The sequence below is a fragment of the Bombina bombina genome, chromosome 4, assembly GCF_027579735.1.
Source record: "Bombina bombina isolate aBomBom1 chromosome 4, aBomBom1.pri, whole genome shotgun sequence".
Lineage (NCBI taxonomy): Eukaryota > Metazoa > Chordata > Amphibia > Anura > Bombinatoridae > Bombina > Bombina bombina.
In genome coordinates, this window is record NC_069502.1 from 802,880,519 (window position 1) to 802,895,557 (window position 15,039).

The following is a 15,039-nucleotide window of genomic DNA, read 5'->3' on the forward strand; positions in this document are numbered from 1 at the left end:
ATTGTTGGACTTTAGTTTTAGGATGGTAAGTCTTCATTACCACTTTACTGGGGGCTAGTTTGCTTTTTAAAGTAGGTGCTCTTCTAAAGGTACATATTGGATGATGCCCTACACAATCTCTTAATAGTGGATCTCCCGCCAATATATGCCAGTATTTCCCAGGATATTTTTAATTTTATTGTGATTGTTATTATATTGTGTGATGAATCTAACTCCCTTGGTCATGGCTTCATCATTCCTAAAATCTACCCTCTCTTGTTTGTTTGTCTGGGAAGGAAACAAAATAGAAGCACAGAATTTTGTTAATAGTCTGAATGAGAACGAAATGGGTCTTAATTTTACATCAAAAATTGAGGAAATCAGTGTTGAATTTCTTGATCTAATACTTGAATGGGATAATTCAGGTAATGTTATCACCAGAACGTTCTTTAAGTCAGTTGATGCAAATAGCTATTTGAATTTTAAAACCAATCATCATCTGCCTTGGAAAAAGAATATTCCTTACAACCAATTTTGTAGGATACGTAGAAATTGCACCAATTTAGACACATTTGATAACCAGGCATTATTATTGAAAAATAGGTTTCTTGAGAAACATTACCCTAGGGATCTCATAGAAAAGAGTTATTTGAAAGCGAGAAATAAATGCAGAGAAGATTTCTTTGCTAATTATACTGACAAAGATATAGTCGCATATAGACCCGAGAGGGTCGATTTTAGGAATGATGAAGCCATGACCAAGGGAGTTAGATTCATCACACAATATAATAACAATCACAATAAAATTAAAAATATCCTGGGGAAATACTGGCATATATTTGCGGGAGATCCACTATTAAGAGATTGTGTAGGGCATCATCCAATATGTACCTTTAGAAGAGCACCTACTTTAAAAATCAAACTAGCCCCCAGTAAAGTGGTAATGAAGACTTACCATCCTAAAACTAAAGTCCAACAATTTAAGACCGGGACCGTTGAGAATACATTCCTGGGAAAACCTGGATTTTACAAATGCAAAAGCCCGAATTGTGGTCTATGTGCATATACTAATGACAAAAGGACAGAATTTACATCATTTGTTAGCAAGGAGAAATTTAGCATTAAAACACACTTTACTTGCGATTCATCATTTGTAGTCTATATGCTGGAGTGCAGCTGTGGGGTTCAATATGTGGGGAGAACCTCTAGACCCCTCAAAAAAAGATGGGGTGAACACAAAAGAAACATAGCTAAAAACATCCTAAACCATAGTGTCCCTAGGTGTTAACAATAAAGTCTTTTTATTCTTTTAACTAAGACTTTTGTTCCACAGATTTTTATTCCTATATACCTGCTCTATGATCCTTTGTTAAAGGATAATTTCCCGGCTAACCACTGACTGTAGTTGGTCTGGAGCATTTGAACACAGTATTGCGGTATAAGGACTTAACATCAGACGTCGGGTGTCTTCCAGCCCAGGGGAGTACCAGCCACATACGGACATCGGATCCAGAAAGTGCAAGAGTGTGAGTTAGCTGGACGACTCCTAAGAGTCCAGGTGGCGCTTGTGACACTTCTCAAGTGTCTGGAATTTTGTAAGTACAGTATTACTTGCGTTAACGGCGTGTCTTTTACCACTGATTGTGCACTATGGTGGCGCCTTCTTTGTTTCATTTATATCTGTAGATTCTATCGTCTTGGGCCACCAACAAGAGATTTGAAGAAGCAGCTTGCCCCCACCTATCGAATTTAATACCAGCGGTTTGTTGGATATCCATTTTGGACTTTGAACTTTTTTTGTTACTTTTTTAGTCAAGTGCCATATGTCTTTTGGAGTTTGTGTGTTCTGTCTGTTAATATCCTGCCAACCTATATTATACCATTTGTGATTTATATAATATTCACATTCAAATATTGAGGTTACTTGCATTACCAGTTTATGTATTTGGTTTGAATTTGAATAGTTTTCCAGACCAAATCATAACATTGTTGGCGCACTGATTTTTATGTTTTGTTGACCATTTACATGAAGCAGAGGGTGAGAGAGAGGGCACGTGTGTGTGCCATTAGCATGAAGCAGAAAGTGGGAGAGAAGATAATAAAGGTCATGTGTAAGCAGTATGAAATAGAATAGAGATTGTGTGTGTAGTATTTTCATGAAGCAGAGGGTGAGAGAGAAGGGAAGAGAGGGTGTGTGTGTGTACTATTCACATGAAGCAGAGGATGAGAAAGAAGAGAAGGCATGTGTGTGTATTATTTACATGAAACAGAGCGTGAGAGAGAAGGGAAGAGAGGGCATGTGTGTGTACCACTTACATGAAGCAGAGGGTGAGAGAGAAGGGAAGAGAGGGCATGTGTGTGTACTATTCACATGAAGCAGAGGATGAGAAAGAAGAGAAGGCATGTGTGTGTATTATTTACATGAAGCAGAGGGTGAGAGAGAAGGGAAGAGAGGGCATGTGTGTGTACCACTTACATGAAGCAGAGGGTGAGAGAGAAGGGAAGAGGGGGCATGAGTGTGTGCCATTAGTATGAAGCAGAAGGTAGGAGAGAAGGGAATAGAGGGCATGTGTGTGTATCATTTACATGAAGCAGAGGGTGAGAGAGAAGGGAAGAGAGGGTGTGTGTGTGTATAATTTGCATGAAGCAGAGGATGAGAGAGAACAGAGGGCATGTGTGTGTCATTAGCATGAAGCAAGAAGGTGGGAGAGAAGATAATAAAGCCATGTGTATGTACTATGAATAAGAAGCACAGGTGAAATAGAATAGAGATTGTGTGTGTGTAGTATTTTCATGAAGCAGAGGGTAAGAGAGAAGGGAAGAAAGGGTGTGTGTATCTACTATTCACATGAAGCAGAGGATGAGAAAGAAGAGAGAGCATGTGTGTGTATTATTTACATGAAGCAGAGGGTGAGAGAGAAGGGAAGAGAGGGCATGTATGTGTACCATTTACATGAAGCAGAGGGTTAGAGAGAAGGGAAGAGAGGGCATGTGCGTAATATTTTCATGTGAATAATACTCACACGCCCTCTCTCCCCTTCTCTCTCACCCTCTGCTTCATGTAACTGGTACATACACATGCCCTCTCTTCTCTCTCATCCTCTGCTTCATGTAACTGGTACACACACATGCCCTCTCATCCCTTCTCTCTCACCCTCTGCTTCATGTAAATGATACACACACATGCCCTCTCTTTCCTTCTCTCTCACCTTCTTCTTCATGTAAATGATACACACACATGCCCTGTCTTCCCTTCTCTCTCACCCTCTGCTTCATGTAAATGATACACACATATGCTCTCTCTTCCTTCTCTCTTACCATCTGCTTCATGTAACTGGTACACACACATGCCCTCTCTTCCCTTCTCTCTCACCCTCTGATTCATGTAAATGATACACACACATACCCTCTCTTCTCTTCTCTCTCAACTTCTGCTTCATGTAAATGATACACACATATGCACTCTATGGGGCCTATCTATCAAGCTTCGAATGGAGCTTGATGCCCCGTGTTTCTGGCGAGCCTGCAGTGTAGTGCAGGTCACAAAGACCGCTGCTCCATAACCCTGTCCGCCTGCTCTGAGCAGGCCGACAGACATCACAGGAATTCAACCCAATCGAGTACAATCGGGTTGATTGACACGTCCCTGCTTGCGGCCCATTGGCCGCGAGTCTGCAGGGGGCGGCGTTGCACCAGCAGCTCTTGTGAGCTGCTGGTGCAATGCTGAATACAGAGAGCGTATTGCTCTCCGTATTCAGCGAGGTCTGGCGGACCTGATCCGCCGTGTCGGATCAGGTCCGGCAGACATTGTTAAATAGAGGCCTATATCTCATCTCCTCACGCTCTAGTTCATCAAATGGTATTCTGAAAACTGTTTTTATTGTGAATTCAGTCATTTTGGCCGTTACTAAATATGTGATAATAATGGAATAAAATGGCAACTGGTACTTTGCAATATAATTATCCTTTTGAATCAATTACTGTTGTGTAACATTATGTAATCTACAGATTATTATATGTACATTTAAGTTCTGAAATATTGAACGTAAGATCTGAATTTTCAAATCTAATAAAATACATGTTACTGATCAATCTCAGTATCCCCAAAAATTAAAGGGACAGTCTACTTGATTTTGGTTATTGTTTAAAAAGATAGATAATGATTTTACTACCCACTCCGCAGCTTTGCATAACCAAGTTTGTTATATTAATATACTTCTAACCTCAAAGATTGCCTGTTTCTTAGTCTGCAGAGGCTTAGATAAAGGTAATCACAGAGTTAAAAGGGTATTACTATAACAGTGCTGGTTATGCAAAACTGGGGAACGGGTAGTAAAGGGATTATTTATCTTTTTAAAAAAAAATTCAAGTAGGCTGTCCCTTTTTAAGTGTATGGCATTTAAGTACCCATTGCTATGTTAAAAATTAATTGCTTTTAGCGTGACATAAAATCCTAAACCATGAACTTTTGTCTGCATTAAATGTTCTGACAGATGACATTAATACTGACGTAGATGTTAAAACAGAAGATCTGAGTGTAACGTGTCAGCTGGAAGCTCCAATGCAAGAAATGTGTGACAGTGACAATGAAGGTAAATGCATGTGTGTGACGTGTCTTCTGTTTATGGGATATTGCCTGGTTTTTATAGCTTATCTTTATAGCCTCTTATTTGTATCTTATGTTTTCTTCTTAAATGGAAAGAGTCCACAGCTGCATTCATTACTTCTTGGCAAATAAGAACCTGGCCATCAGGAGGAGGCAAAGATACCCCAGCCAAAGGCTTAAATACTCCTCCCACTCCCCTCATCCCCTAGTCATTCTTTGTCTTTCGTCCCAGGAGGTTGTCAGAGACGTGTCAGAATGTTTAATTTTAGTTTTTTGTCTCTTATGGAGGGTAGTACTCTTCGGCATGGGATAGGAGTTTTAAGTAGTCCTGTCATTCTCTCAGTGAGGGCTTGGATGAAAGTTAGAGTCCGGAGATGCAGGGAGAGTCTTTCTGCGAAACCATCCCGACTCATGTTAACAGCTCTTAAAGCAATCGGCGTTGCCGAACTTTACTCCACTGCCTGCTTTCTTCTCTCAAGTCCATGGCGGAGGCAATGCTACTATCCGTCACACTTGAAAAGACGTGTTCCTGTTCCACGGCGTAGATTCCGGTAAGATAGTTTCATTTTACTTTATTCATCAATGTACTGTAATGTGAATGTTTTCCCGAGAGGCTACCACCTTGCGGGTCTAACTGTCATAAGGGTCTCTGTGAGTCTCTTTTAGTATCTTGGAATCAAGATTTAATATCTCCTGAGGGGGGTTATTGAGCGGGGGGGGGGGGGTTATAATCATGTTTGTTATTTGATTCAACCTGATTATGTGTGATTTTTTTTTTTTTTTTTTAATTTTATTTATTCAAAGAGATCAAGAACAGGTACAATGTGTCACAAATGTACAAAATACAAGTCATGTGCGATACATGTGGGTTATTTCTCAATAAAGAAAAAAGAACATCTCAAGTATGGTCTCATGTCATTCTTCTCCTGTACATTATCACATCTCATAATATCTGTATTCTGTTGTTCTCTTCACTCTTTGTTCGTTTTATAATTTTTATAACATCAACATAACTATAACAATACCTAATTCCCAATTCCACCCACAAATGGTCTGAACGCAATCAGGGGTCTGGTGGACGTCTCCCAGAGTTAGGGGAGAGAAACAAAAAGAGATCTCCTCTCAGCTCACTCCCCCCACCCCCCGCAAACCAGTCAAATTTAACTTTTCCCTCCTACAGGATCTGCGAGATAAGGATCTCGCCTCCTCCACCATCCACCACCGTTGCCTCTTTGTCGTATAATGTTGTCCATTCTCCTCTCAAGGAGGCCATAAGCATGATTTCTGTCTGTGAGAACGGTCTGAGTATTTGTCTCTGTAGTGCGGGATTTTGCATTTTCAGAAAGGGCCCCCTATTTTGTCAGAAACAGTTGTAGTCTGTGCGTGATGTCAAGTTTAACGTCAAATTGTTCTATAAACATTTGTTTGTATAGTTTACGTTTGAACTGTCCCATGGTAGGTGGTTTCCTGCTTACCCACATGCATAGTATACAGTTTCTGGCTATCAGCATCACCAATGTCAACATAGCGTGACATTTATGGGGGAGGTCGTTCCACCTAAAAAAGCAGATTTCCTCTAAATGTAAGTTAACTGAGATGCCTGTGGCACATTTCAGCCAGTACTGTATTCTGGCCCAAAACTGCCTCACCAAAGGACAGAAGAAGAAGTAGTGTGGTACACCTGGTGCAGCAGCTCCACACTTGCCACACTTGTTTGGCAGATGAGGGTTATGTGTGATGGGCTTGTGCTTTGGAACATTGAGGCCTTTGGAAGTGACGTGGCCTTTTGGTTGGGCACGCTTTTTTTGGACTGTACGGTTCACCTTGTGTCGGGCGTGGTTACCTTCCGGTTTCCATTTCCGCATTCCCGACCGTGTGGCGAAAACAATATTCTAGTCCGCAGGGGTCTGGTCATAGGAGGTGGTGAGTGCCCCAGCCATTGTGGGTGTCAGGTGCCATTTTTGTTTTACTACTTTAGTCCATATTTATATATCCTCTACCAGTTATGGAGGATTCTGATGCTGAGACTGTGCTAATTTCTGATTCAGTTACTGAGGATTCTGATACTTAGATTATTTTGATGTCAGATTCTGTGTCCAGTGACGAATTCGGACTGGCCTCGTTGACAATTGTCAACCAGTTTTGTTCCGTATGCTATTTTAGAGCACCTTGTTCCTCGGGCTCGGGGAATCAAGGGACAGCTGAGCCATCCGCCTCTGGGGGTCCTGTCCTCCGAGAGGCGAGTTCCCTCCCAATTCATACTTCTACACATGCGGGTAACCCAGTTTCTGATTCCTCCATGCAGGGTGGCGTGTACCCCCGGAGGTTGCTGCACGTTTTGGCTTCCGCATAATGTTGGCGATTGTTCGTCTGCAGAGTCCAGACGTTTCTTTGAGAATGTGCTTGTGCCCTATTGTCCCGGGCCTTCTGCCTTGGGGAGGGCCTTTACAGTTCCCCGCGTGTGTAACTGTCCCTGAGTGTTATGCCTTTCGTTACAGGATTGCGCGTCTTCGCGTATTGCTCAGACATGTCTTTCAGTTATTGAATGACCCTATCGTTACTAGATTAAGGGATTTTTAGTCTGCTAATTTGAATAGTGCACCTCATTAGACGTGGGGATGAGGTAATCTCCTGATTGTCATTTGATCGAGATCTTTCCCAGTTTTTTTAAAGATAGGGCTCTGTTTGGCTGGTCCTGCAGGCAAGCCTGTGTCTTTTTTGGCGTTATCCTCCGGGCTGCCTTATATTTTATTTGTATCCGATGGAATGTCTTTTATTTGGTTTTGTTTCCTTCGGGAACCTTCTGGGATCTACACTCTTTGTTGTTCTTCTTTGGAAGTTGTTTGGGACACGTTAGTCCTATGTTATAATGTCTGTTTTCTTTTTCCCCTATGAGGAAGAATTTTGCAGCTTGCCGGTTAGGACCCTAAGTGCAGGCTGGTCCTGTTGGGTTAGTTCGGTCTTGTGGCTTTTCAGACACGTGGCACTGTTCTGCTCTGCTGGTACGATAGAAGCGCTGAGTGCTCAGGTTATCATTGTATTTCATGTCCAACTAAGCACTCAAGAGGACCTGTGGGTCCGTAGGGCGGTAGGATTCTTTCAGTCCTTATAGCCTCCAGTCATAAATGACCGGATCAGGGGAGTTTTTTTCCGCTGCGTCATTCTATCTCACATCTCATATTTTCAGAACATAGTGTTTCCTTCCCCATGTGGTGGAGGTTTGGAGGGCTTAGTGCCCCATTCCCGCAGTTTAGCCTTCGTTTTTAGGCCTCTGGGCCCTTGTGGGCCTGATCCAACAGTATTCGATCAGGCTGTCTAGCCTGTGGAGGGTTTTCAGTTTGAAACCAGTGCAGCTTTTGGTACCTTGCAGGTGTGTGCATACGCTGTTTATAGTGTATCTAGATACAGCTCTTACTCTTGATGTGTACTTTCTGAGTGATGAGAACTTTGGATCTGCTTCCATTGTCCCAGGGTGAGTTGGATCTCCTTTTAGGGATCTGTATTCCAGGTGATGGTTGATCCCTGTGGGGACTTTGTTTAGCTTGAGTTTTCCCGAAGCTGGGAAGGCTTTGCGCCTGTCTCTTCCCTGTGTCCTCTGCTGGTGTGGAGGTGATAGGGAGACTAGCCCTGCTAGAGGGGTTTTTCTTTGGACCTCAAGGTATCCCTTATGTTGCCCTTAGGCCTTGAGAAGTCTCTTCATAGGACTTCTAGCCTTGCTCCTTGGAGCGTTGGACTTGGCTAGGGGTGGTTCCTGCCTTTGATCTAGGCTTTCAAGTTCTTTTCGCTATCTGGATTCTATGGATATGCATTCATATCCCTAGTGTCTGGCTTTTGGCCAGGTGGGGTGTTTAGTTCTAGTGCAAGGTTGCCTGAACTATTAGGTGCCCGGACCTGTTTTTCTTCCTGAGACTTCTGATTGCTGATGCTTTGGGCCTTTTTCTTGACCCAGTCTTGGGTTGTTTTGGAGTCTTGGATCTCAGGGCTGGTCGGGGTGTTCCACGGTAGTGGGAACTTGGGCTATATCCTTGCTCCATCTATCGGATCTGGTCATGATGACCTGGTTTTTGGGGTATTTATTACTCTTTGCAGCAAAACGGCCCAGGTGCTCTAGGGTTAGCTTTGTGACTTGTGCCTCAAGGGTTGCTGGTTCATGCCCAGCTGCTGGCGCTGGATGTCCATTTCTGGTGCGCCTTACCGTTGCATTTCCTTGGTCAGCTTGCAAATGGGTTGGCTGTTTCTCTGCTTGGCAAGCCACTTGTAGGGGGCTCCTTTTCTAGGACATTCATGTTGGGGATTTATCTTCTCATTAGCCGGTGGCTTCGGCCTTTGCGGACAGTTGTTGCCTTTCTGGCCTAATCCCTTTTCCTTAGGGGATATTCTCCTCCCTATGGAGATGGAGTCCTTTCTTGGGGCTTCTCCTGGTTGGGAAGTGGAAAGGGGGGATGGGTTCCCCCTCGGGTCTTGCTGGCTCCAAGTCAGATTGTGGGGCCTTTTTTTTTTTTTTTTTTTTTTTTTTTTTTTGTTAGATCCTTAGGTCTATGGTCCTGTTGTCTGTTTCAGAGTCGGGTTGTACCTGTACTCTGTGGGGATGGCTGTGCAATCCTTACGCTCGTTCCTGTACCAGTTTTGGGATTCTTTTGTTGCCCGCTTATGGATCCCTGAGGCTGGGTTGGTCCAGCTGAGTGGGGGTCTGCAGGTCAGGATGGCCGAGCGTTCTAAGGCACTGCGTTCAGGTTGCAGCCTTCTCTGGATTTGCGGACTTGTTGAGTCTATCTTGTTAGCTCAGTCTGCTAGGATATGGATTTCCTTTCTAACTTGCTCCTCTGCTTTTAGGAGGGAGTTTCCTCTTCCTTCGGGCTCTGAAGGTATACTCTCCTTCTCGGGGGGCCTCGATTGAGGTTTTGTGTCCCCTTTTTTTAGTGATCTGTGTGTGGGTCTGGCGGCTTAGGTTGCCTGGAGCATGCTCTCTGTCTGAGGGCTGCTTTTGCAGTTTGTTTCTCTTGTTAAGTGTATCCAGTCCACGGATCATCCATTACTTGTGGGATATTCTCCTTCCCAACAGGAAGTTGCAAGAGGATCACCCACAGCAGAGCTGCTATATAGCTCCTCCCCTCACTTCCATTTCCAGTCATTCTCTTGCAACTCTCAACAAAGATGGACGTAGTAAGAGGAGAGTGGTGTATTATAGTTAGTTTTTTAACTTCAATCAAAAGTTTGTTATTTTTAAATGGTACCGGAGTGTACTGTTTCATCTCAGGCAGCATTAGAAGAAGAATCTGCCTGTGATTTCTATGATCTTAGCAGAAGTAACTAAGATCCACTGCCGTTCTCACATATTCTGAGGAGTGAGGTAACTTCAGAGGGGGAATGGCGTACAGGTTTTCCTGCAATAAGGTATGTGCAGTTAACATATTTCTAGGGATGGAATTTGCTAGAAAAATGCTGCTGATACCGGATTAATGTAAGTTATGCCTTAAATGCAGTGATAGCTACTGGCATCAGGCTTATTAACAGAGATACATACTCTTATAAAAGTGCAATATAAAACGTTTGCTGGCATGTTTAATTGTTTTTATATATGCTTGGTGATAAAACTTATTGGGGCCTAGTTTTTTTCCACATGGCTGGCTTGATTTTTGCCTAGAAACAGTTTCCTGAGGCTTTCCACTGTTGTAATATGAGTGGGAAGGGCCTATTTTAGTGCTTTTCTGTGCAGATAAAAATACTGACAGACATTCAGCTTCCCTCTGCATGATACAGGACATCTCTGAAGGGCTCAAAAGGCTTCAAAGTCGTGTTTGAGGAGGGTAACAACCACAGTAGACTGTGGCAATTGTTGTGACTGTGTTTGTTTAAAAAACGTTTTTGTCATTTATTATTCCGTTTTTGTTATTAAGGGGTTAATCATCCATTTGCAAGTGGGTGCAATGCTCTGCTGACTTGTTACATACACTGTAAAAATTTTGTTAGTGTAACTGCCTTTTTTCACTGTTATTTCAAATTTTGTCAAAATTTGTTTCTCTTAAAGGCACAGTAACGTTTTTTATATTGCTTGTTAACTTGCTTTAAAGTGTTTTCCAAGCTTGCTAGTCTCATTGCTAGTCTGTACAAACATGTCTGAAACAGAGGATACTTGTTCATTATGTTTAAAAGCCATGGTGGAGCCCCATAGGAGAATGTGTACTAAATGTATTGATTTCACCTTAAACAGTAAAGATCAGTCTTTATCTATAAAAGAATTGTCACCAGAGGGGTCTGTCGAGGGGGTAGTTATGCCGACTAACTCTCCCCACGTGTCGGACCCTTTGCCTCCCGCTCAAGGGAGGCACGCTAATATGGCGCCAAGTACATCAGGGACGCCCATAGCGATTACTTTGCAGGACATGGCTGCAATCATGAATAATACCCTGTCAGAGGTATTATCCAGATTGCCTGAATTGAGAGGCAAGCGCTATAGCTCTGGGGTTAGACGAGATACAGAGCGCGTAGATGCTGTAAGAGCCATGTCTGATACTGCGTCACAATATGCAGAACCTGAGGACGGAGAGCTTCAGTCTGTGGGTGACGTCTCTGAATCAGGGAGACCTGATTCAGAGATTTCTAATTTTAAATTTAAGCTTGAGAACCTCTGTGTATTGCTTGGGGAGGTATTAGCTGCTCTGAATGACTGTGACACAATTGCAGTGCCAGAGAAATTGTGTAGGCTGGATAAATACTAAGCAGTGCCGGTGAGTACTGATGTTTTTCCAATACCTAAAAGGCTTACAGAAATTATTAGTAAGGAGTGGGATAGGCCCGGTGTGCCCTTTTCCCCACCTCCTATATCTAGAAAAATGTTTCCAATAGATGCCACTACACGGGACTTATGGCAGACTGTCCCTAAGGTGGAGGGAGCAGTTTCTACTTTAGCAAAGCGTACCACTATCCCGGTTGAGGACAGTTGTGCTTTTTCAGATCCAATGGATAAAAAATTAGAGGGTTACCTTAAGAAAATGTTTATTCAACAAGGTTTTATTTTACAGCCCCTTGCATGCATTGCGCCTGTCACTGCTGCGGCGGCATTCTGGTTTGAGGCCCTGGAAGAGGCCATCCATACAGCTCCATTGACTGAAATTATTGACAAGCTTAGAACTCTTAAGCTAGCTAACTCATTTGTTTCTGATGCCATTGTTCATTTGACTAAACTAACGGCTAAGAATTCCGGATTCGCCATCCAGGCGCGTAGGGCGCTATGGCTCAAATCCTGGTCAGCTGATGTGACTTCAAAGTCTAAATTACTCAACATTCCTTTCAAGGGGCAGACCTTATTCGGGCCTGGTTTGAAAGAAATTATTGCTGACATTACTGGAGGTAAGGGTCATACCCTTCCTCAGGACAGGGCCAAATAAAAGGCCAAACAGTCTAATTTTCGTGCCTTTCGAAATTTCAAGGCAGGTGCAGCATCAACTTCCTCTGCTTCAAAACAAGAGGGAACTTTTGCTCAATCCAAGCAGGCCTGGAAACCTAACCAGTCCTGGAACAAGGGCAAGCAGGCCAGAAAGCCTGCTGCTGCCTCTAAGACAGCATGAAGGAGCGGCCCCCTATCCAACAACGGATCTAGTAGGGGGCAGACTCTCTCTTCGCCCAGGCGTGGGCAAGAGATGTTCAGGATCCCTGGGCGTTGGAGATCATATCTCAGGGATATCTTCTGGACTTCAAAGCTTCTCCTCCACAAGGGAGATTTCACCTTTCAAGATTATCTGCAAACCAGATAAAGAAAGAGGCATTCCTAAGCTGCGTACAAGATCTCCTTGTAATGGGAGTGATCCATCCAGTTCCGCGGACGGAACAAGGACAGGGGTTTTATTCAAATCTGTTTGTGGTTCCCAAAAAAGCGGGAACCTTCAGACCAATTTTGGATTTAAAGATCCTCAACAAATTCCTCAGAGTTCCGTCATTCAAGATGGAAACTATTCGAACCATTTTACCCATGATCCAAGAGGGTCAGTACATGACCACAGTGGACTTAAAGGATGCCTACCTTCACATTCCGATTCACAAGAATCATCATCAGTTCCTGAGGTTTGCCTTTCTAGACAGGCATTACCAATTTGTAGCTCTTCCATTCGGGTTGGCTACAGCCCCAAGAATTTTTACAAAGGTTCTGGGCTCACTTCTGGCGGTCCTAAGACCGCGAGGCATAGCGGTGGCTCCTTACCTGGATGACATCCTGATGCAGGCGTCAAGCTTTCAAATTGCCAAATCTCATACAGAGATGGTTCTGGCATTCCTGAGGTCGCATGGGTGGAAAGTGAACGAAGAAAAGAGTTCTCTATCTCCTCTCACAAGAGTTTCCTTCCTAGGGACTCTAATAGATTCTGTAGAAATGAAAATTTACCTGACGGAGTCCAGGTTATCAAAACTTCTAAATGCTTGCCGTGTTCTTCACTCCATTCCGCGCCCCACGGTGGCTCAGTGCATGGAAGTAATCGGCTTAATGGTAGCGGCGATGGACATAGTGCCATTCGCGCGCCTGCATCTCAGACCGCTACAATTATGCATGCTCAGTCAGTGGAATGGGGATTACACAGATTTGTCCCCTCTTCTAAATCTGGATCAGGAAACCAGAGATTCTCTTCTCTGGTGGTTATCTCGGGCCCATCTGTCCAAGGGTATGACCTTTCGCAGACCAGATTGGACAATTGTAACAACAGATGCCAGCCTTCTAGGTTGGGGTGCAGTCTGGAACTCCCTGAAGGCTCAGGGTTCATGGACTCTATAAATATTCTGGAGTTAAGAGCAATATTCAATGCTCTTCTGGCTTGGCCTCAGCTAGCAACACTGAGGTTCATCAGATTTCAGTCGGACAACATCACGACTGTGGCTTACATCAACCATCATGGGGGAACCAGGAGTTCCCTAGCGATGTCAGAAGTCTCCAAGATAATTCGCTGGGCAGAGACTCACTCTTACCACCTGTCAGCGATCCATATCCCATGTGTAGAGAACTGGGAGGCGGATTTTCTAAGTCGTCAGACTTTTCATCCGGGGGAATGGGAACTCCATCCGGAGGTGTTTGCTCAATTAGTTCTCCGTTGGGGCAAACCAGAATTGGATCTCATGGCGTCTCGCCAGAACGCCAAGCTTCCTTGTTACGGATCCAGGTCCAGGGACCCAGAAGCGGCACTGATAGATGCTCTAGCAGCGCCTTGGTTCTTCAACCTGGCTTATGTGTTTCCACCGTTTCCTCTGCTCCCTCGTCTAATTGCCAAAATCAAACAGGAAAGAGCATCGGTGATATTGATAGCACCTGCGTGGCCACGCAGGACCTGGTATGCAGACCTAGTGGACATGTCATCCTTTCCACCATGGACTCTGCCTCTGAGACAAGACCTTCTAATACAAGGTCCTTTCAATCATCCGAATCTACTTTCTCTGAGACTGACTGCATGGAGATTGAACGCTTGATCCTATCAAAGCGTGGCTTCTCCGAGTCAGTAATTGATACCTTAATACAGGCACGAAAGCCTGTCACCAGGAAAATTTACCACAAGATATGGCGTAAATATCTTCATTGGTGTGAATCCAAGAATTACTCATGGAGTAGGGTTAGGATTCCTAGGATATTGTCCTTCCTCCAAGAGGGTTTGGACAAAGGATTATCAGCTAGTTCTTTAAAGGGACAGATTTCTGCTCTGTCTATTCTTTTACACAAACGTCTGGCAGAAGTTCCAGACGTTCAGGCATTTTGTCAGGCTTTAGTTAGAATTAAGCCTGTGTTTAAACCTGTTGCTCCTCCATGGAGCTTAAACTTGGTTCTTAAAGTTCTTCAAGGGGTTCCGTTTGAACCCCTTCATTCTATTGATATCAAACTTCTTTCATGGAAAGTTCTTTTTCTGATGGCTATTTCCTCGGCTCGAAGAGTCTCAGAGTTATCTGCCTTACATTGTGATTCTCCTTATCTGATCTTTCATTCAGATAAAGTTGTTCTGCGTACAAAACCTGGGTTTTTACCTAAGGTGGTTTCTAACAAGAATATCAATCAAGAGATTGTTGTTCCATTATTATGTCCTAATCCTTCTTCAAAGAAGGAACGTCTTTTGCATAATCTAGACGTAGTCCGTGCCTTGAAGTTTTACTTACAGGCTACTAAAGATTTTCGCCAAACATCTAACCTGTTTGTTGTTTACTCTGTACAGAGGAGAGGTCAGAAGGCCTCGGCAACCTCTCTTTCTTTTTGGCTTCGGAGTATAATCCGTTTAGCCTATGAGACTGCTGGACAGCAGCCTCCTGAAAGGATTACAGCTCATTCTACTAGAGCTGTGGCTTCCACCTGGGCCTTTAAAAATGAGGCCTCTGTTGAACAGATTTGCAAGGCTGCAACTTGGTCTTCGCTTCATACCTTTTCCAAATTTTACAAATTTGATACTTTTGCTTCTTCGGAGGCTGTTTTTGGGAGAAAGGTTCTACAGGCA

The 15,039-nt window shown here is 43.6% G+C and overlaps 1 protein-coding gene across 2 annotated transcripts in view; it reads left to right on the forward strand.

Moving 5' to 3' along the window:
• LOC128657041 (oocyte zinc finger protein XlCOF8.4-like) overlaps positions 1-15,039 on the forward strand; it is an 81,651-nt gene that overhangs the window by 44,893 nt on the left and 21,719 nt on the right. For both annotated transcript variants that reach the window (XM_053711265.1, XM_053711266.1), the window contains one exon: positions 4,473-4,571. In XM_053711265.1, the coding sequence (XP_053567240.1) occupies positions 4,473-4,571 (99 nt within the window). The remainder of the gene's footprint in view (positions 1-4,472; positions 4,572-15,039) is intronic.